Here is a 22,918-nt window from a genome sequence, read left to right on the forward strand (position 1 = left end):
ACTGGTCACTAGGAAGGTATCAAAAATCTTATAAGCAGTGCCACTGTAGGGTTTCTAAAAATAACAAAAAAAACTTATAAGCAGGATGAAAATTATGAGTTTAATTACAAAGATTGTATTAGATAGAAGTTAATACTATAAGTATTGGCATTGTTCAGAAGTTATTGTAAAGAGCTCAAAGAGGAATAGACAATGTTTATGTTTACACTTATAATTTTTATAAATAATAAAAATTAAATCGATGAGGCTAGACCGGCTTCAATATGCTATAATGTTAATGTTTATTTTTTATTTAATTTAATTAATTAATTTATTTTTTAGACAGAGTCTCACTCTGTCGCCAGGCTGGAGTGCAGTGGTGTGATCTCGGCTCACTGCAACCTCCACCTCCTGGGTTCAAGTGATTCTCCTGCCTCAGCCGCCCGAGTAGCTGGGACTACAGGCACACACCACTATAATGTGTAATAAGCTATTCACCTTCACAGTCACTTCTAAAATATATTGAAAGCAACCTAAAAATAACAAAAATTAACATTTTATGTATTCACAGTAGCCAATATGATTGCGCTGCATATTATCAGAAATGTGATCAACTTCCCTAAATTAAAATTTTAAAATTAGCTAGTTAAATATTTTATAGCCCAGTATTCCATAACAACTGCAAAAGATTGTTAGAATTATGCTAATTATGCAATAGTGATAAATACTACCACCAAATCAATGCTTGTGTCCAACTAGCAAAAACAAACATTTACCTGCATAGTTTACTTAAGGAAAGCTAGGAAGGAACACTGAATTTCTTTTCTTAATGTAGATAAATTGTTTTTCTGTACCTCAGCTACGTGAAGAGGTGTTGAGTGGCAGTTATCAAGACGTACTCCCTGGAAATAAGTTGCAGTTATTTCAGTGTATTTTTTCATGTGTGCCCAGAGATAAGGACAGTCCTCTGGTTTATTCCCATAGCGTAATTTAACACTGTCTCCCCAGCAAATAAGTTCTCTCCTTAGGTAAACTTCTGAACCTGTTCAGAAAAGAGATTGCTTTCAATGGTTCAAGAAATAAAATGAAAACAATTACTTCAAGGAAACACTGGTTTTTAAATTGCTTTGATCATTTCTGCCATAAATGATATATTGGTTAAATTATTTCTAAAGTGGTATGAGATCATGTTTTAAAAAATTAATAATTATTTATTTCTCATAGCTATTCTGAAAAAACTCTAGCTTACAGTCTCTTCTAAAAATTTGTCCTCAATTTCAAAAACCCAAGTCGCATCATAAGGGAAAACAGAAATGTTAATATCATAGGCCTTTTAAAACCACAGTTCTACCAAAAACGTTTAAAACTCCATCTCCACCCTCCTACTTATTTTCGGCAACAGGTTGTATTAGATCCATGGCATACAGCAGAATGGCTTGATTTCGTTTAGAATGGCTAGAAAAAAGAGGGCAGAGATACTTACACCCAAATTTATACTCTTAAAAAAAAGCATTAAGATTTCTGAATAAATTTTAATGTCACTAATATAGACTCCTAGTTTCGAAATGTTAAAAAATAAATATATCAATGGGCTCCTGCAACATTCTTCCTGGTAATGAAATAGCTATAGAAACACAAGACACTAAGAGTGAGGGGGGACCTAAAACCATTAGGTTCTGGTTTAATTGCCACTGAAATTCTTAATACCTCTGGCCAATGAGTGAAAATATCTCTTATGGCAATGTAATTGTAATAGCAGTGGTTTCAAACTTGTTTGTAAAAATGCAATAATATTTTGTCCAAATAAAAGCTTATGTAGACCCACAATATAGAAAACAGTACATAAAAGTTATTCTGTTTGAGAAGATAAAAGGTAGGAAGGCAAAGGACAGGACAGAAGATGAACTTCTTTTTTTGTTGGATCCATGTTTTCTTTCTCAAATTGTATGTACCTCTGGTACCTTTATGGTGAAATATTTAAAAACCAATAGACTAATGGGGAAGAAAATCAATAAAGCAGATTTTATTTTGACCTTGCCATGAACTATTCTTTCCCCATCCACAGAGAAGTTAAAAATTACATACCCGGCTCAGCAAAGTTTCGAAGAGGATCATCTCCCATTACCCATCCATTGTGTGCCATCAGAAAACAAGCTTTATTTGGGAGATGAATCATAGATTCTTCCATGGAGAAGTCTATCTCTTCAAATGGGAAAGTAAAATACCTATGAAAATATAATTAAATATTAAATCCATACAAAGAAACTCCTTGGAGAGAATATAAATTTGCAACATTAAAACTAAACTTCTTTTCTAATGAATAGAATAAAATAAGTTTGATGCTATTTATAGGAAAAAAACTTCAATATAGGTCAAAAATCTTCATTAGGCTTTTTGAGTAAATCTAGCAGGATGTGAGAAATAGGGAGTTAACATGACAGCATATCTGGCTAACAGTTTAAACAATTTTTAAAACTTCATAAAATTATTTTAAAAAATCATTGAGGCAGCTGGGCATGGTGGCTCATGCCTGTAATCCTAGAACTTTCGGAGGCCGAGGCAGGGGGATTACCTGAGGTCAGGAGTTTGAGACCAGCCTGGCCAACATGGGGAAACCCCGTCTCTACTAAAACTACAAAAATTAGCTGGGCATGGTGGTACACCTCTGTAGTCCTGGCTACTTGGGAGGCTGAGGCAGGAGAATCGCTTGAACCCTGGAGGCGGAGGTTGCAGTGAGCTGAGATCGTGCCACTGCACTCCAGCCTGGGTGACAGAACAAGACTCCATCTCAAAGAAAAAAAATAAATACATAATTGAGGCATTGATGTTACTTTGCAAAGATATTTTTAAAAAAGACTCTTAAGTAAAGATATGCAAAGGCTTTTACTGCACTCTAGTTGCCCAACCTATGCTTTATGTCACTTACAAAGTAAGGAGCCAGATGCTTGCTTAATTTGATTAATGTTGAATTTATTACTAAGTATGCAGTCCTCCAGAAACATTAAATAATAACTATGAATTGGTTTATACTGATGACAGTTTCTCTAACAAAATATTTGCATAACAAAATTAGTTAATATTAAGCCTATGTCCAAATCAAAACTTCTATTTCAATTTAAGAAATGTACTGAACTCACATGTTAAAGAAAACATTTAGGTTAATTTCAAAAGTTAAATACAATTTTCAGTTTTCAACCATCAATAAGAAAAAAAACAAAAATGCAACACCTGGTAACTAAAGGATGCTTTCTAGTGACAGGTCCTAGTTTTGGACCATGGCCAGCCAGTCGTTCATAAAACACATTTCCCAAAAGACAATTAACTGCCTGAAAAACATTAAATTGTGTTAGATCATCATCATCCTCAAGACAACAAAAAAATAGTAGTAAGATGCAAGGAAAAGCAGCAGTTCAAAAATAAGTAAAACCTGTTCCTGATGATAGTTAATGAGTCGATGCTTCTCTGAATTTAATTCCTCCATTCTTTTATGAAACCAATTACAGCATTCTTCAATTGCTGCTGGCCCCTTGCTAGAGCAGATGGAGAAATGCAGATATAATATTTAATGGCTTTACAGATTCTACATTTAAAAACTTTCTAACAAAGGTCACAGAAACCTTAAATATATTCATCGGGATTTCAATTATGGCTGATGATGTTTTCCAATTGTAAAAATGTTTCTATACACATATAGAAACATGGCCCACACACAGAAAAAGTGGGAAAATGTCATGTGCTGAAATAGTAGAATTACAGTGAATTACTTTATTTCATTTTCTATTAAGCGTTTTTAATAAGTAGTATGAAAATCATACTAGCCATAAAGGTTTGTAAGTAATATTATTATTTCACAGAAAAAAACACATTACATACTCATGTGGTATGAAAGTCGTTAGTGCAATGTTCATATCTACAGTACAGCCAAACCGTCTGTATTCAGGATCTTGAATAATCGTAAGATGTTGGTTTGGATCAGACTTGGTTACTCGCCTATTTTCTAAAAGAAAGAAAAGATGATACCTTAAATGCAAATATCTACAAAGAGATTATAAGTGTCACTATTTTCTAATTTTTGGCCTATATTTTTTTCACTGAAAATAAAACAAATATTTATTTCACAGGTATCCTCCTACCTCCTCCCCTTCTCATCCTGCTGTGTGCACGTGCGTGCACGCGCAAACACACACGAGGGGTGTGGGGGAGAAAGAAACAGAGACAAAAATAACATAAAAGAAAGACACAAGGATTCCTATCAATTCAATCTCAGCCCCCACTTTTCTGCCTACATCAGCATTCACTTATTCTATTCTTTTTTTAATTTTTTTATATATATATTTTATTATACTTTAAGTTCTAGGGTACATGTGCACAACTTGCAGGTTTGTTATACATGTATACATGTACCTTTTTTTTTTTTTAAGCACTTTAAGGACTTTAATGGAACCCGTTTTCCTCCCAGGTGCTACCAAATATTCTAACCTCAGGAGTTCTTTTTCAAGATTGCTTTCAAAGTTTGCTTCCTAAGTCTTATTAACAACCTGACTTTCTTTGAATTCTCTAAAAGAAGCACACAGGTTTAATACTTTTTTTCCCTTTTCATCAACCATATTCCTCAGATAATAACTTAAAAATTAAAAAGGAAATAAATGGTTTTTGGGGAAATTTTCACTCTTTTTCTGGAACTTGTTTGTAATAAAATTAAGAACTGGTACAGGATTGCCTCCATTGAACTTGATTTTATATTAACTAATTAATTTGCGTCTGGCTTATCCTAAAGAGACTTTGAAATGACTTATAAAAACACGAACAAAAAAACAAAATAATGGGTTTCCATAGTGTAGTGGTTATTCACGTTAGCCTCACAAAACAGCATAAAATACAAATCAATTCTTAAAATCCAGTTTCTAAGGTTCATCTGGAAGAGTAAATATATGAAAACTGCCGCCGGGCATGGTGGCTTGCACCTGTAATCCCAGCATTTTGGGAGGCTGAGGCGGGTGGATCACCTAAGGTCAAGATATCGAGACCAGCCTGACCAACATGGAGAAACTCCATCTCTACTAAAAATACAGAATTAGCTGGGTGTGGTGGCACATGCCTGTAATCCCAGCTACTCGGGAGGCTGAGGCAGGAGAATCGCTTGAACCCAGGAAGCGGAGGTTGTGGTGAGCGGAGATTACGCCACTGCACTTTAGCCTAGGCAACAAGAGTGAAACTCTGTCTCAAAAAAAAAAAAAAAAAAAAGAACACTGCCAAGAAATGTTTGAAAAAGAGAAAAAGCTATGCCATCAGTATAAACTAATAATCTTTAGTATTGATAGAATAAAAGAGATGGATCAGTGGAAGAGCACAGATAACAGATGTATATTTTGTATATTACCATACACTATGAAGTATTATGGTGGTACTTCAAATCAGTATAAAAGGATGGATTTTCAACTCAATATAATTTTAAAAATACAAATCAAGTTAAATATCTTCTTTATATAATACACAAAAATAAATTTCAGGTATATTAAATATTCAAATGTAAAAATACAAATTAGAAGAAAAGAGAATGTTGATGGAAGGTATTTTCTAAGCATGATATGAAATTGGAAGCCATCAGAGATTGAAAAGTTTGACTACATTGAAAAAAAATGTCACCATAAACAAGAGTTAAAAGATCAAGAGCATACTAGGGGATATATTTGAGGCCTGTGTAATAATCAATAATGTCGATATAAAAAAAGAGACAACTCAATAGAAAAAGGAGAAGAAACATTAACAGGCAATTAATGGAAGAAATATAAATAGCTAATCAAGGTGTAAAAATATACTTCATTAATAAGCAAAGAAATGTAACTTAAAAGGCTGGGCGCGGTGGCTCCCACCTGTAATCCCAGTACTTTGGGAGGCCGAGGCAGGCAGATCACGAGGTCAAGAGATCGAGACCATCCTGGCCAACATGGTGAAACCCCGTCTCTACTAAAAATACAAAAATTAGCTGGGTGTGGTGGTGCATGCATGTAGTTTCAGCTACTTGGGAGGCTGAGGCAGGAGAATCACTTGAACCTGGGAGGCAGAGGTTGCAGTGAGCCAAGATCACACCACTGCACTCTAGCCTGGTGACAGAGTGAGACTCAGTCTCAAAAAAAAAAAAAGAAATGTAAATTAAAATAAGGTATGTTTTGCCTAATTGACAAACATGATAAAGGTTAATGATATCTAATGTTAGTGATAATATTAAGTTGGTATAACTTGCTGTGAAAATAAATTTATTATATTTGAAATCTGTATACCCTTTGACTCAATAATTCCATGTTTAACAATGTATCCTTCAGATTGACTCACATAAGCAAGTAAACATAAGGTGTACGGGGATGTATTTTCTGCAGTACAGCTTATGAGACTGGAAGTTTATCCAGGGAAAGGACTTTGTTCTGTTTACCACTGAATCCTCATGTCTAGCACACAGTAGTAGGTGGTTCAATGAATATGCATTGAATGAATGAATGAAAAATGAAAAAACTGGAAACAACCTATCAAAAAGGCTAAATAAATTCAAGTACTTTAAAAATAGCATATTGCTATACAGAGGTTAAAAGAAATAATTAGCTATAATAAATTCATATTGTCAACTAAAAGAACAAGTTGTTGACAATTTATGTTCTTATTTGCATGTGTAAAAAATAAAAATAAATATAAAACTTATGTACTTACCATATATAGAATTATATAAAATTATATATAAAATTGAATTTTTTTTCACAAAGAGTCTTAAGTACAAGAAACAATATGTAGTAGCTGAGATGTGGATTTTGGGAAAGAAGAGGTCATACATTCTATTTTCTTACACATTTAAACTATTGGGCTTTTTCTCTTTACAATGAGCACATATTATTTCATGTAAATAATACAAGTTATTGGGGGAAGGGAAGATAGAGGCCCTTTAGTAAAATGAAACAGGGAGAAAAGTTAATATTAAAAATTCCTGTATTAAGGTGTTACACAATTGCAAAAGTTGATGCATGAAGCTGACTGAGTATCCTAGAGCTCAAGCCATATTGACGTCTACTTCAAAGGCACTATTTCTGAGTCCTACTCTAGTTCTGTTTTCTGCAAGAGAAAAAAAGTATTTTAAGATCTTCCCCAAATCCTCACTGCTAGGTTGTCCTATATGAAATGCAGATAGACTCTTAATAATCCTTTCTAATTTGTCTCCTACAAACCCTACTTTCTCATTTCACCTATTTTTTCCTACCCTATTTTGTTGGGGGGGGGCACATTAACTGCTTGATTAGTTATGTCCTTAATAGAAGACTCACTTCGTTACCTTTTGTTATCTCGCCAATATCTGGCTTCAATATCACTAGTGGTTAGGTGGCCTTAATAGTGCGCAAAATCAGCTGGGAGCCCCTCTACGTCAGTTAAGGTTCTTACTATAGACAACAGGAGACTATCACATCTCTCAATTTCAAAACTTGTTTCAAGCCTTTCTCAGCTGAAATAACCTGTTCTACCTACTTCCCATTCATACATTTAACAACTATATACTGGGTTCCACAATATTCTGAGCATTCTATGGAACTAACAGTAAGATACAGTACCCAGGGGAAATAATTGTGTTATGTATTATTATGACGTGCCCTTTAGATGTTTCTGCTAACTCTCAGCTTACAGAATCACAGTTTTATAATATCAACAATAACACAAATATCATACAATGACATATTTAATAATGACGTTACCCAAAAGAGAGTTTTCCCTTTATAATATTACATTTCTTAAAATCGATAGGAACATTGTAGTATATATCCTTTACCTTGTGTAAGAAGTCTTCTAAATTGCTCAACCGCTTTGTTGACATCTACTTGGAAAAATTCCCAGAGTTTAAGCTTTGGAAAAATATCCTCCCAAATTATTTTTCGGATGGACTGAAAAATATCAATAGTTAAAAAATACATATATACATATACTTATTCAAAATCAGTTAAGCAAATACTGTTTATCATATTAAAATACAGGTTCTAAGTAATTTTCAACCATATATTTAATGTGTGCTTTAGAAATTTTTTCTGTTTTAGTGTGATACTCCTCTGTACATACTGACATTCATATGGTGATCATTTTCAATCAAAGCAGGTATTCCCTTTTCTTTGTATTTCCCTTCTGCAACATCACAGGAGAAACGCCAAAGTGCTCTGTCTAAGACCCAGGCAGGTTTTAAGTGTGGAGAATTCACAAGATTATAGGCACATTCTGGATGTTCCTGGATCCATTTACTATTAGCAGCTGAAGGAAAAAGGAGACACAAAGGAGTATCTCATAATTAAATTGAAACTGTATCTATGTTAAGTTTAGAGGTGAAATAAAATATAAAGATCTACCACTCATTTTTTTCTATATTGGACATCAATTTTACGATGATACTGTTACAGGAAAAGTTTTTTCTTTGGTTATGGTATCCTATCATTCGCTTCAGCATACTTTTTTTTTTTTTCTAACTTTAATTCTGCTTAGAAAATCCGATGAAACAAAAAGCAACTCTCTCATAGGTAACACTTTTGTATGGCTCATCCTAAAGTGTTAATGAAATACGTTGTTTTGATAAGTTGGATAAAAGCGAGGTTGAGAAAGTGATAAAATAAATACACTCAAGGAATACGAATGTAGCTTATAGTTCAGAATCAGAATCAGGAGTTTGGCACAGTATTCCAAATATTTACAACATTGAAGATAATTTGTTTTGGCCAGGCACGGTGGCTCAACCCCAGCACTTTGTGGGAGTGGAGGTAGGATAGCCTGCAGGAGTTCAAGACCAGCTTGGGCAACACAGTGAAACCTTATATCTACCTATTTAAAAACAGATAATTTGTTTTAATTTAAAATAAACGAATGAAAGTTACATGGAATTTGTTTGATCTTTAAAATGGACGAATTATCCCTGAATTCATATTGAAGAGCATGAGTGATTAATGTATATAAAATAAAAAGTAGGAACAATTACTGAATATTTACCACATACCAGAAATTGTTCTAAGCAGTTAAATACGCTAATTTATTACTCCTCACTTCCTACCACACAAATTAGGACATACTGTTATGTTCCCTTAACAAAAGAGAAACTGAAGCACAGAGAGTTAAGTAACTCAGCCCAAGTCATACAGTCAGGAATTAACTTGGCCAAGTCCCTCTTCAGAATATGCAATCTTAACCACATTGCTCTGCTGCTGAAATGAATTGTTTGTGCTTCATTTACTCAGCTGAGCACCCTTATATAATTTTAGAATCATTATTATTTCCAGTTTCAGTCATTTATTTAGTAAGTCATTTATTTACTTAGTATTTATTCATACCCATAATAAACACTCAGATGAAGAAAGGCTATGTAAGGAGCAGAGAAGTTGTAATAAAAGTTAAATTGGTAATTCTCAAAACTTGCATTAAGTAGTTCCTCCGAGATTGATCAACACAATCACTGGAATTCAAGGTATTTTTCAAAATGACAAAATGTAGTAATAACTTATGTCCAAATAGGATTTTCACTTATAAAGAATAAATATTGGGGCTAGGTGCAGTGGCTCACGCCTGTAATCTCAGCACTTTGGGAGGCCGAGGAGGGAGTATCACTTGAGTCCAGGAGCTGGAGACAGCCTGGGCAACATAGTGAGACCTCATCTCTACAAAATTTTTTTAAAATTAGCTGAGCATGGTGGCATGTGCCTAAAGTCCCAGCTACTCAGGAGGCTAAGGTGGGAGGGCTGCTTGAGCCCAATAAGTGGAGGTTGCAATGAACTGAGATTGTGCCACTGCACTACAGCCTGGGTGACAGAATGAGACCCTGTCTCAAGAAAAAAAAAAAAAAAGAGTAAATACCAATGCTGCTCTCATTCATCCATTTATTTTTGAGAAAGGTCTTTCTCCGTCACCCAGGAGTGCAGGAGTGCAGTGGTGCAATCATAGCTCACTGCAGCCTTGAACTCTAGAGCTGAAGTGATCCTCCTGCCTCAGCCTCCCAAGTAGTCAGGACGACAAGTGTATGCCAACACACACAGCTAATTTAAATTTTTCTCTTTTTTTGAGACAGAGTCTTGCTTTGTCACCCAGGCTGGAGTACAGTGGCACAGTCTCGGCTCACTGTAACCTCCACCTCCTGGGTTCAAGTGATTCTCCTGCCTCAGCCTCTGGAGTAGCTGGGATTACAGGCGCCCACCACCATGCCCGGCTAATTTTTGTATTTTTAGTAGAGATGGGGTTTCACCATGATGCCCAGGCTGGTCTCAAACTCCTGACCTCAGGTGACCCATCTGCCACGGCCTCCCAAAGTGCTGGGATTACAGGTGTGAGCCACTCCATCCGTCCCCAATTTTTAAAATAGCAAAATCCTAAAACTGTTTCTTTTTTCAATATTTTGAAACAAAAATCAACTGTAAAATGAAAGAATTCTAAACAATAGGTAGTGAAAATATTTTTTTCTAATTCTACATGAAAGAAGAGTCAAACTCCAAACTATGTTTTAACACACATCAACATTAAAAAATAAATATGGACTTCTGGAGTGATACAGTAAGAAACTCAACAAACACTGTCCCTAGCAAAACAATTTAACTGGTGAAAATAATTTTAAAAACAATCATTTAGTCCCTGGAAATTATCCTAGGGCATTCAGCATAAGAAGAAACATTTATTTAAGATAAGAACAGCAAGAGTCTTGGCATTTGACCCAAGACCTTTGCCAGGGCAAATGGGTTCCCAGTGTTCTTGGCCTGCTACTTGTGGGAAAGGATGTCAGCTCTGCAAGTAGGGGCTGGGTGGAGAAAAGGAGATTTTTCTCCACCTGCCTGCTTGGAATAGAACTTCTGCAACACGGCTGGGTGCGGTGGCTCACGCTTTGGGAGGCCAAGGCAGGGTGGATCACCTGAGGTCAGGAGTTTGAGACGAACCTGGCCAATATGGCGGGACTCCAACTCTATTAAAAATATAAAAATTAGCCAGGCATGGTGGCTCATACCTGTAATTCCAACTACTCGGGAGGCTGAGGCACAAGAATCGCTTGAACCCGGGAGGTGGAGGCTGCAGTGAGCCAAGACTGCGCCACTGCACTCCAGCTTGGGCGACAGAAGGAGACTCCGTCTCAAAAAAAAAAGAGAAAAAAAAATTTAAAAAAAAAGAACTTCTGCAAGACAGGGCCGGCAGGGAGAATTAAAAACACTCATAGACTGTGCCTCTTAGCATGAAACTATAACCCCAGGCTGGGAGTTGGGAGGAGAGAATGTCTCCCTCTTGGCCACACCTACCAGGAGTGGAGCACCTGTGATACAGCTTCCATAACAGAGGCATTTGTGTAAGATAATGGAGCAGGTCTTGGTTCAATCACCAAGGACTCTTGTTCTTACTAAGATGTAGTAGATTTTCATATGTTTCTCCATATGCTAAATATCCGTAGGACAATTTCAAGGGGATTTAAGTGATTGTCTTAAAATAATTTTCACCAGTTAGGGTTGTTTCACTACGTAAAGAGTGTGTGAAGCCTTCATATAACCATTCTGGAGGTTGAATTCTGCTGGATAATACTTTTTTAAAAGAAAACTGGCTGGGCACGGTGGCTCACGCCTGTAATCCCAGCACTTTGGGAGGCTGAGGTGGGCGGATCACTTGAGGTCGGGAGTTCAAGAACAGCCTGACCAACATGAAGAAACCCCATCTCTACTAAAAATACAAAAATTAGCCGGGTGTGTTGGTGCATGCCTGTAATCCCAGCTACTTGGGAGGCTGAGACGGGAGAATCACTTGAACCTGGAAGGTGGAGGTTGCGGTGAGCCGAGATCGCGCCATTGCACTCCAGCCTGGGCAACAAGAGTGAAACTCCATCTCAAAAAAGTAAAATAAAATAAATAAATAAATAAATAAAAGAAAACTTGTTTCACAGAAAGGATATTACGATTTGCAACACTTTTCAAGTAAGGCTGTGGCAAGGTTTACTTCTTTTACATTGCACAGAATCTCTCAAATGTCTCAGAAATACAGTCTGTGGTAGAGACTGCTGCTGTACTCAGTTTTATCCCCCCTTTCTTTCTTTAGTAATAAAATTCCCAAGGTTCAACTTTACACATAGCTGACAAACTCAAGACTACGCTGCAGGTCTCCTTTAAGGTAGGTATGGCAAGAGACAAATTCCTGTGATGCAATATGAACACAGTAATATATATCATATCATACCCAAAAAGACATGCCTGCCCTTTCCTCATTTCCACTGGGGAGGATGTGGTAGCAGGAGCTGGAATAGCCATATCTGACTAAGAATTTGAAGCAAAGTGTTGGAGACTGCAGAGCAACATGAGAGAAACTAGTTCCCTATCACCACTGAACTACCATCCTAGTCCAGGAATGCCTATCTAATCTTTCGTAAGAAATAAATACAATTTTAGCCTTTAGTCCCTATGTTTTTCTGTTATAGCTGCTTATGCCATATCCTAACTCATACAATTTATAACTCATAAAATGCCCTTATGTGGTTTGATAAATCTAATTTCAATAATATTATAGATCTCAAAGTGATTATCAAGACTGTCAAATTTTCCTTTACAATTTTTTTACATTATTTTGTAAGAGATGGGGGTCTCATTATGTTGCCAAGGCTGGTTTCAAACTCCTGGCCTCAAGTCATCCTCCCACTTCAGCCTCTCAAGCAGCTGGGATTACAGGTGCAAGCCACAGCACCTGGCTTAATAATGTCAAATTTTCAAATGAAGAATACTGAGTTCTTAGGTATTATGAAGTTTTCACTGTAGAACTGGAGGCTTGGTTTCTAGGTACATGCAGAAACACCAAATTTTAGAATGTACCTATTTCTTTACCTAACTTTGCCATTATGATTAGAGATTTTTATTTATATTGATGAACCAGATCTATGAGCTTTTAAATATCTTCATAGTTTCTATGGTTACTTGTAGAACTGTTTTATGAAACAGCAGATTGTATCTTTTAAATGTTTGTACCAACTAGAATTCTTGTTCTTTACATATGCAAATCAGTGGTTTCCAAACTTTTCTACATTGTAGGATACACACAAGATAACATTTGTAAGGTAAACTGGGTTAAACCCAAAGCTGCTGATGGCCACGCTTTGTCAGGCTAGGCCAGGCCAGGCTCAGCTCCTCTGACAGGTGAGGGGAGCAACCATTTCCTCAAGGATCGCTAGCTGGAAAAATCTGATCTATTTTAATAGAATTATATACCACTAAGGAATCTTAGGAACCAAAACAGACTAAATGTAATAAGCTCTTTTAACATGTAGAAGACATAATTTCCAGATACAACTTCTGAGAGTTTACTAATAAGTTTCTCTCCAAATAATAGAAGTCATTCAGTTTTTTCATATATGCTATAGTACTATAGTACCAGAGCTCCTGCTAATATAGGATCCATGAGTTACTTGGGAAAGGATTAATAGAGTAGTCCCCTCTTATCCTTAGGGGTACCTTCCAAGACCTCAAGTGGATGTGTAAAACTATAGATAGTATCAAACCCTATATATATATTTTTTGATATTTTGTTTTTTTTGTATCTGATAACTGAGCAGGCTATTAAGTAACTGGTGGACAGGTAGTATTTACAGCATGGATGCACTGGACAAAAGGATGAGTCACATTCCAGGTGGGATAGAGCAGGATGGCATGAGAGTTTGTCATGTTACTTAAAACAGCATGAAAATTAAAACTTATGAATTGCTGATTTCTGGAATTATTCAATATTTTTGAAATGTGATTGACTGCAGGTAACTGAAACCTCAGAAAGCAAAACTGCGAATAAGGGGGGACTACTGTACTGTAAGTTGAAATATGTGATCATTATGTTCCTTCTATGATCACTCTCCTGTATTTATAAGCAACAGATGCAAGATACTTTATATTGACTTAATCCTCAATTAAGAATGTTTTCTTTGAAAGGAAAAATATTAATTTTTTAAACGGAAGGACACGTAATCATCATTTGTGTTTTTAAAATTTATGTTAGCCCCTTTCCTTTCCCTTTCTTTCTTCCTTTCTCTTATTTGTGTGTATATGTGTGTGTGCATAAATTCTCATCAAAATTAATGAAGGCAGTCAATGAAGCTCATACCAGTATGATTGTAGACAACATCAGTAATACAAATAACATTCCATTCCTTTTTTAATTTTTCCACTAGCTGTCCAACATCATTCCAGGTATACTTTCTATTAGGTCTTGAAAAGTCAGGATTTAATTCTAACTGATTGGCAAGGGAGTAGCATGACCTAGATAGTCCAAGAGTCTGCAATGGGGTAAAATGAATCATGTTGTAGCCTGCAAAGCAAATAAAGGAAAGACCACTGTAAAAACAAACAAACAAAACCAGCCTAAAATGAAGAAAATATAAATTTAAACTTTCTTAAGTAATTATAAATAGCAAGGCAAGCATGCTACTGGAAAAGAGGTCAAACACTTGGGTTCAAATCCTAAATGTACCACAAGAGACTTTAAGCAAGTTTATTTAAATCTTTCAAGATATGTGTCCTCATATACAAGACAGAGATAATGAGATAATATTTGAAAAAATTCACACACACTGCCTAATAGAAAATTTATATACTTAACATGTAGTAAATTTATCTTCTACGAGTATATCAACACGTCTTTCTACTACTTTTAATGTTCCATAGTACTTGTATTCTGTTTTAGTTATGTCAGTGAACTTCTCATTCCTTTCTTCATGTATTATCCAACTTAAAAGCAGAAAATTAATACTGAGATCAGGTGCAGTGGTTTGCACCTGTAATCCCAGCACTTTGGGAGGCCAAGGCAAGAGGACTGCTTGAGCCCAGGAGCTCAAGACCAGCTTGGGCAACACAGTGAGACTTTTGTCTCTACAAAAAATAGATCAGGCCACTGCACTCCAGTCTGGGTGACAGAGTGAGACACTGTCTTAAAAAAAAAAAAAAAAAAAAAAAGGCCGGGCACAGTGGCTCATGCCTGTAATCCCAGCACTTTGGGAGGCCGAGGCAGGTGGATCATGAGGTCAGGAGATCGAGACCATCCTAACACCGTGAAACCCTGTCTCTACTAAAAATACAAAATATTAGCCAGGCGTGGTGGCAGGCGCCTGCAGTCCCAAGCTACTCGGGAGGCTGAGGCAGAAGAATGGTGTGAACCCAGGAGGCGGAGCTTGCAGTGAGCCGAGATTGCGCCAAAATGAAACACAAGTTTCATTTTGCTCTTGGTATTTATGGTAGCACATGTCTTCTACACAAAAGATGGTTAACCAATGTTTGTTGAATTAAAATGATACATAATGATAATACATTTTCCTTCACTTTTCAATAGCTTATTTCTGATTTTTATATGGTAAAGTCTTAGAAATGATAAGTGTTTCATTATGGAGTTCCTTCATTTCTTAAGCTGAACCACAAAATTTGCCATTTTTATAGGTTAAAAATGGTTAAGTATCAAAAATGTAATATGGGCCAAGCACAGCAGCTCATGCCTATAATCCCAGCACTTTGGGAGGCCAAGGTGGGCAGATCACCAGGTCAGAAGTTTGAGACCAGCCTGGCCAACATGGTGAAACCCTGTCTCTACTAAAAATACAAAAATTAGTGAGGCATGGTGGTGGGTGCCTATAATCCCAGCTACTCAGGAGGCTGAGGCAGGAAAATCGTTTGAACCCGGGAGGTGGAGGTTGTAGTGAGCTGAGATCGCACCATTGCAGCCTACGTGACAGGGTGATACTCCGTCTCAAAAAAAAAAATTTTTTTTAATATGGTTCTATCTACTTATATTACTAAATAATAAGAAACAAAATTAAACATAGAGGCAAAAAGATATGGTTTGGATTTGTGTCCCTGCCCAAATCTCATTTCGAACTGTAATCCCCGATGTTGGAGGAGGGGCCTGGTGAGAGGTGTTTGATCACAGAGGTGGATTTCCCCCTTGTTCTCATGATAGTGAGTGAGTTTTCACAAGATCTGGTTGTTTAAAAGCATGTAGCACCTCCCACTTTGTTCTCTTCCTCCTTCTCTGGCCATGTAAGACATGCCTGCTTCCCCTTTGCCTTCTGCCATGACTGTAAGTTTCTTGAGGCCTCCCCAGCCATGCTTCCTGTATAGCCTGCGGAACTGTGAGTCAAACCTCTTTTCTTTATAAATTACCCAGTCTCAGGTAGTTCTTTACCGCAATGAGAGAATGGACTAATAAACAAAACTTTTGAAATCTATATCACAGAGGATAATTACATTTTTTTTAAATAAGAAAAAGAAAGCAAGCTGACATTACCTGATTCTTTTGCAACCCTAAGTCTGCTTTCCCATTCATCAAAAGGTCCCAAACACTTAGCTAAAAATGTCTGAAGAGTAACACAGTCCAAGGGTAGCACATGATTATCAGCACCAACACGTAAAATGGGGTCCACAACTATGTAACCTCCACCACTTTTTTCATTTCTAAGGGAAAAAACAAAACAAAAACTTTTCAGTCAGTGATAGAAAAAAAATCCTCATATAATATAGTCTGACTCTAACTAAAAGGTTAATTGTCCCAAATAAAATGTATTTATTTCTAAGCACATAAAATCATTTTAAAAGTTGCAACAAAACTTAATGGAAAAGCTACTTTTACCCTTTCACAATCTACATAATTACATGTATAATACACAAAATATCCAAGAATGTTGGTTTAATGAAATATAAGTATACTAAAACCTATCAGTAATAACAAGGGCACGCAAATAAACAGCAACCTATAATCAGGTTGCATGAAATTACTACATTTTAAGATGTTACTTAAAATACATTTACTTGATACTTTAGCTCTGCAATGGACCATAAAATTACCTCCTAGAAATCAAAGAATATTCTATTTGCATCTCAAGGAAGCACTATAAAAATTGTACTGCCATGGTTCATACAGTAACATTTACAAGTTAGGTGACTTCAAATTACAGAACAAATTAACTTTTTTTCTCACAAACAAAACACCTGACTTACCCTTGAAGGAAATAATACTGAAATGAACCAGATTGTTGCAGATTAAGTTTACAGTATTTATCAGAATCATCTTCTCTTTCTGTTGGATTTTCCCAATCCAGAGAACGGAATTTTTCTCTATTAAATGTTTCTCCAGGAAATGGGTAATTTGTATACACGGTAACTGCTTTTCCCTGTAAAGTTGGGCCTAATCGGAACTGTAGTTCATACCCTAAATAAAAAGCACATGTTAATAAACTCATCGTAGGACTTAAATTACCACATTGAAAAACATGTTTTATTTAAAGTATTAAAAAACCTTGATTTTTCAATTATGTTTAAAATAACTCCACAAACCTAATGCTGTTTTGGCACTACTTTGTATTCCAATTTAGCTGAATTTCACATTTTAGCAAGTATAGTAAACATCATAGAGCTGTCTGCTCTGTAATGTCTCTTTCTCCTTCCCCTGGAAACGCATTCCTATTCACATAGCAACTTGGGATGTGCAAATTCTTATACAACCCCATTTACCATGATCCCCCATCCTCACCCCGAATTAAGTACCCAATGGCAGGCATCTGAAGAGAGACCTTCTCTAGTATTTTTCTAACTGCAACAGAGAAAGCTAGTTTCTCTATGGTGTCAGAAAGTATGTGATAGTCTGTAAAACTTGGGAGCTACCATGGGACTATTATCTCACCATACTGAGAAAGCTAGTCTTCACTGACAGAAGTCAACCTCTATAGAGGCAGAATTCAGGATTCTAACAGGAGTTCTGAAGGCAACTGAACCCGACTGATATCTGCTCAAGTCCAGTGATGTGCTAATAAAGATTTAGCAACTGACTAGGGTGGTGGGAACCTCTGACTTGGAGTGTTTGCTGACTTTCTGGTGGAAATAATCCCGACATGGGCAATCTTAAGCTACCAACACGACAACATTGAACGTGGAAGTGGGAAGGGATGTGCACAATCAGCTCTTGTGAGCCAGCAAAAGCACCTCCAGCACACTACTGCCTATATCCCTATGCTTCATGGTTTAGTTACTAAAGCTGTCTTGTAATCCTGAGAGCCAATGCATTTCTACTTTTGCCCAAGTTAGGTTATTTTTAAAAAAACATACCTTAGACTTGTGCAATGTGTTACAAATATTTTGCCATAAGCGAAAACAAATAAGCACATTACAGTTAAAACTGTACTGTGAAAGAAACATTTTGGTTGGTTTAAAGCAGACTTTAAACCTTCTTTATAATTATTAGAATACGAAAATACTATGGTCAAGTCTATTAGAAATATAATACATATAAATTTTAAACACGAATATAACTTTCAATTAATAATGGGCAATAATAACTGACGAGGCAGGAAAGTTTAGTTCCACTGAGTAAAATCTTTAATATCTAAGGAATTTCTTTGAGAGGAAAAAAACTAATATTTACCTATTTAATATATATTATTTATAATTTATAATCCTTGATTTATTAAACATCCAACAAAGTAATAAAAGAGGATATACTAACAGGGATATTTTCTGTGAACAAAAGATTTCAGTAAAAGACACTAAGAGAATGCTCTATAGTGAAACTAAGAATTTCTTCTCTAAGCAACTAAATGTACTTTTTCTATAATACAATTTGGCATTAATATATTAAGAATGTTTATATTTTTTGATCTAGGAATTTTATATAGATTTTTTGAGAAAAGTATCAGTGATGTAAACAGAGATTATGTATAAGGATATTTATCACAGCCTCATTTATTGAAATTAAATAAACTGACAACAACCTAAATATCTAATGATTGGCAGTGACTAAATAAATTATGGTAAATCTACAGGCTGGCATATTGTAAAGCCATTATAAATCATGTTATCAAAAGATATTTGGCCAGGCACAGTAGCTCACGCCTGTAATCTCAACACTCTGGGAGGCCGAGGCGGGAGGATCACCTGAGGTCAGAAGTTTGAGACCAGCCTGACCAACATGGTGAAACCCCATCTCTACTAAACGCAAAAATAGCTGGGTGTGGTGGTGTGCACCTGTAATCCCAACTACTCAGGAGGCTGGGGCAGGAGAATTGCTTCAACCCAGGAGGCAGAGGTTGCAGTGAGCTAGGATCGCACCACTGCACTCCAGCATGGGTGACAGAGCAAGACTCCATTAAAAAAAAAAGTAATAACCACTTTTAATTTATTCTATTTTGTTACATTGTACACATTTATGTAGAGCTTTTAAAATATCTTCTGGAAAAAAGTATGGCTGAAACATGGCAGTAGGCAGGGAGGTAGAGTACATACACCATAATACTACTACAAACAGGGGAAAAAGGCAGGTTACAAAATTGTTTAGATAGTATAATCCTAATTAAAAAAAAACACAGAAAAAATGCTTTTTATACATTTGCATAATTTTATAATTAGGGAAAACATTTTAAAATTAGAGCTACAATTATGAAGGGATAGACTAAGAAATAATTACAGAAAGAATTAAAACATGAAGTAAAATACTTAGTGACTGAGAAGCATAAACATTTACATCTCACAAGAATGACTAAATTTATCATTAGGAGAAATAGTGTCATTTTGAACAAGTACAAACAGCAGAGATTAGCTGTCTGGGTATATGTGTACAACCTGTCCCCTGTTAAGTTTATACAAATACTGTTTTTATAATTACACAAGTATTCAGAGAAGTTGCAGAGCAAAGGTTAAAACTCATCTAAAATCTCCAAAACAGTATTTGGATCAGTGCTCTACCTTCAGGAAAAAACCCCAATAATTCCCAAGCTAAGTCATTTATTTATATAATATATATGTATGATGTTCTCATAGATTATGTAAATTATAAAATATAAAAGTTAACTTAATGGGATAAGATATAAATGAAATAATAATATTTAAATAATACATTTTATTTATTAGTGGGTAGAAAAAACCTTTTGGCTCTCACTAAAAATTAATATTGATAATATCTCTCAGTGAAAATGTAACTAAATAAATTTCATTATTTTAAAAAGTCTTGGTTTTAATATTTTGTAATAAAGTGATTCAAAGATTTCAAGTTCTACTTATTTTGGGTAAAATCATATAATGATGGAAGAAGCATTTCTAAAAATATATATTCAAAATGCTTTCACTATAGCAAGGGTTGGCAAAGTATATCCAGCCTAATCCCCATTTCTGTAAACGAAGTTTTACTGGAACACAGCCACATCCATTCATGTATGTTTGCCTATGGCTGCTTTCCTGCTACAATGGGAGTTGAGTCGCTCCAATAGGGAGTGCATTGCCTGAAAAGCTGCAAAGATTTGCGATCTGAACTTTTGCAGGAAAATATGTGCCAAACTCTGCTCCAAGCATCAATTTCCTTCAAAAAAGCACTTAACTTTCTCACTCATGTTTACATCAAAGACTTAAGTTTTTATTTATTCTGAAAATATTTTCTAAGTATCATACTATCTAATGCTACTTGTTATTTCTGAAAAGGACGAATCTCAAACACTTTCTAACTCATCTTTTAAATTCAATCACTCCTGTGAGGTAAAAGAACTATTCTTGGTTACTCTACCTCTCCTTACAAAGTAATATAGAGACTGTTATTTAAGATAATATAACCTGTAAAGCTACTTAACCTAGCTTAAGTAAAAGTGCAATGCATGGCAACATACTGCAAACAAATGAGGGTGTGATTGTCAACCCCTTCCAGACCTACAACCTCTACGTTTTCTTCTGAGTATGCCTTTTTTGTTTGTAACTTATCTGACATACAAACTGAGAGCATAATTCATATATTAACGTAATTCAATGTTGCTAACATATAACAGACTTAAAAAACTAAAACAGGTAGAGAGAAAAGAGCCCTCTCCCTCTTCCCCCCTCCCCCTCCCCCTCCCCACGGTCTCCCTCTCTTTACATGGTCTCCCTCTGATGCCGAGCCAAGGCTGGACTGTACTGCCGCCATCTCGGCTCACTGCAACCTCCCTGCCTGATTCTCCCGCCTCAGCCTGCCGAGTGCCTGCGACTGCAGGCGCGCACCGCCATGCCTGACTGGTTTTCGTATTTTTTTGGTGGAGACGGGGTTTCACTGTGTTGGCCGGGCTGGTCTCCAGCTCCTAACCGCGAGTGATCCACCAGCCTCGGCCTCCCGAGGTGCCGGGATTGCAGACGGAGTCTCATTCACTCAGTGCTCAATGTTGCCCAGGCTGGAGTGCAGTGGCGTGATCTCGGCTCACTACAACCTCCACCTCCCAGCCGCCTGCCTTGGCCTCCCAAAGTGCCGAGACTGCAGCCTCTGCCCGGCCGCCACCCCGTCTGGGAAGTGAGAAGCGTCTCTGCCCGGCCACCCATCGTCTGGGATGTGAGGAGACCCTCTGCCCGGCTGCCCAGTCGGGAAGTGAGGAGCACCTCTTCCCGGCCGCCATCCCATCTAGGAAGTGAGGAGCGTCTCTGCCCGGCCGCCCATCGTCTGAGATGTGGGGAGCACCTTTGCCCCGCCGCCCCATCTGGGATGTGAGGAGCGCCTCTGCCCGGCCGCGACCCCGTCCGGGAGGTGGGGGGCGCCTCTGCCCGGCTGCCCCTTCTGGGAAGTGAGGAGCCCCTCTGCCTGGCCACCACCCCGTCTGGGAGGTGTACCCAACAGCTCATTGAGAACGGGCCATGATGACGACAGCGGTTTTGTGGAATAGAAAAGGGGGAGAGGTGGGGAAAAGATAGAGAAATCAGATTGTTGCTGTGTCTGTGTAGAAAGAAGTAGACATGGGAGACTCCATTTTGTTCTGTACTAAGAAAAATTCTTCTGCCTTGGGATGCTGTTGATCTATGACCTTACCCCCAACCCTGTGCTCTCTGAAACATGTGCTGTGTTCACTCAGGGTTAAATGGATTAAGGGCGGTGCAAGATGTGCTTTGTTAAACAGATGCTTGGAGGCAGCATGCTCCCTAAGAGTCATCACCACTCCCTAATCTCAAGTACCCAGGGACACAAACACTGTGGAAGGCCGCAGGGTCCTCTGCCTAGGAAAACCAGAGACCTTTGTTTACTTGTTTATCTGCTGACCTTCCCTCCACTATTGTCTTATGACCCTGCCAAATCCCCCGCTGCGAGAAACACCCAAGAATGATCAATAAAAATAAATAAATAAATAAATAAATAAATACAAGAAAAGAAAAGAAAGGGAAGAAGGAAGGAGGGAGGGAGGAAGGGAGGAAGGGAGGAAGGGAGGGAGGGAGGGAGGGAGGGAGGAAGGAAGGAAGGAAGGAAGGAAGGAAGGAAGGAAGGAAGGGATGTTATATTTTCTTTCTGTAGCCCAATAGATATATCAGCGCATACCCCAAGGGATACATAGCCACTCTGTAGACCTCTAATGCAAATCACTGAAACTAAAATTTTTATATACAGTAAATGAAGCATCAGAGGTCAGATTCCATGACTCAGTTTGCTAAAATTAGCTGAGGTCATAGCAGTACATGGTGTGGCTATCTTATTCCTCATACTAATGCTAGGATACTTAACTTGCATTAGCCATGTCTCTCTTGTAGGCAACTAGCATAATGAGTGATTAAACTATTATTGTACATAAATATGTTCTATCTTTTCCCTTCCACTCAATTTATAGAAACTCAGTCTTCTAATCAAAGAACCTTTATGTCTAAATATTTTCTTTAAAAAATAGTAAAAATTATAAATTTCATCAACCTACTTAAAAGATGGAAGAATTTCAGATTTGGGAAGTACTTATTTTGTTCATTATTCTTTTTTTTTTTTGAGACCGAGTCTCGCTCTGTTGCCCAGGCTGGAGTACAGTGGTGTGATCTTGGCTCACTGCAACCTCTGCCTCCTGGGTTCAAGCGATTCTCCTGCCTTAGCCTCCTGAATAGCTGGGACTACAGGTGCATGTCACCACATCTGGCTAATTTTTGTATTTTTGGTAGAGATGGGGTTTCACCATGTTGGCCAGGCTGGTCTTTAACTCCTGATC

The 22,918-nt window shown here is 37.0% G+C and overlaps 1 protein-coding gene across 4 annotated transcripts in view; it reads right to left on the bottom strand.

Annotated features, from left to right (window-relative positions):
- The window catches only part of AGL (amylo-alpha-1, 6-glucosidase, 4-alpha-glucanotransferase), a 73,911-nt gene that overhangs the window by 45,250 nt on the left and 5,743 nt on the right, over nucleotides 1-22,918 (bottom strand). For all 4 annotated transcript variants that reach the window (XM_016923141.4, XM_001159352.6, XM_001159400.7 and 1 more), the window contains exons 3-12: nucleotides 16,962-17,172; nucleotides 16,252-16,418; nucleotides 14,083-14,286; nucleotides 8,072-8,253; nucleotides 7,784-7,895; nucleotides 3,853-3,976; nucleotides 3,407-3,509; nucleotides 3,208-3,305; nucleotides 2,065-2,204; nucleotides 834-1,021 (exon numbers count right to left, since the gene is read on the bottom strand). In XM_016923141.4, coding sequence (XP_016778630.1) covers nucleotides 834-1,021; nucleotides 2,065-2,204; nucleotides 3,208-3,305; nucleotides 3,407-3,509; nucleotides 3,853-3,976; nucleotides 7,784-7,895; nucleotides 8,072-8,253; nucleotides 14,083-14,286; nucleotides 16,252-16,418; nucleotides 16,962-17,172 — 1,529 coding nt within the window. The remainder of the gene's footprint in view (nucleotides 1-833; nucleotides 1,022-2,064; nucleotides 2,205-3,207; nucleotides 3,306-3,406; nucleotides 3,510-3,852; nucleotides 3,977-7,783; nucleotides 7,896-8,071; nucleotides 8,254-14,082; nucleotides 14,287-16,251; nucleotides 16,419-16,961; nucleotides 17,173-22,918) is intronic.

Source organism: Pan troglodytes, chromosome 1 (assembly GCF_028858775.2).
Source record: "Pan troglodytes isolate AG18354 chromosome 1, NHGRI_mPanTro3-v2.0_pri, whole genome shotgun sequence".
NCBI classification, from domain to species: domain Eukaryota; kingdom Metazoa; phylum Chordata; class Mammalia; order Primates; family Hominidae; genus Pan; species Pan troglodytes.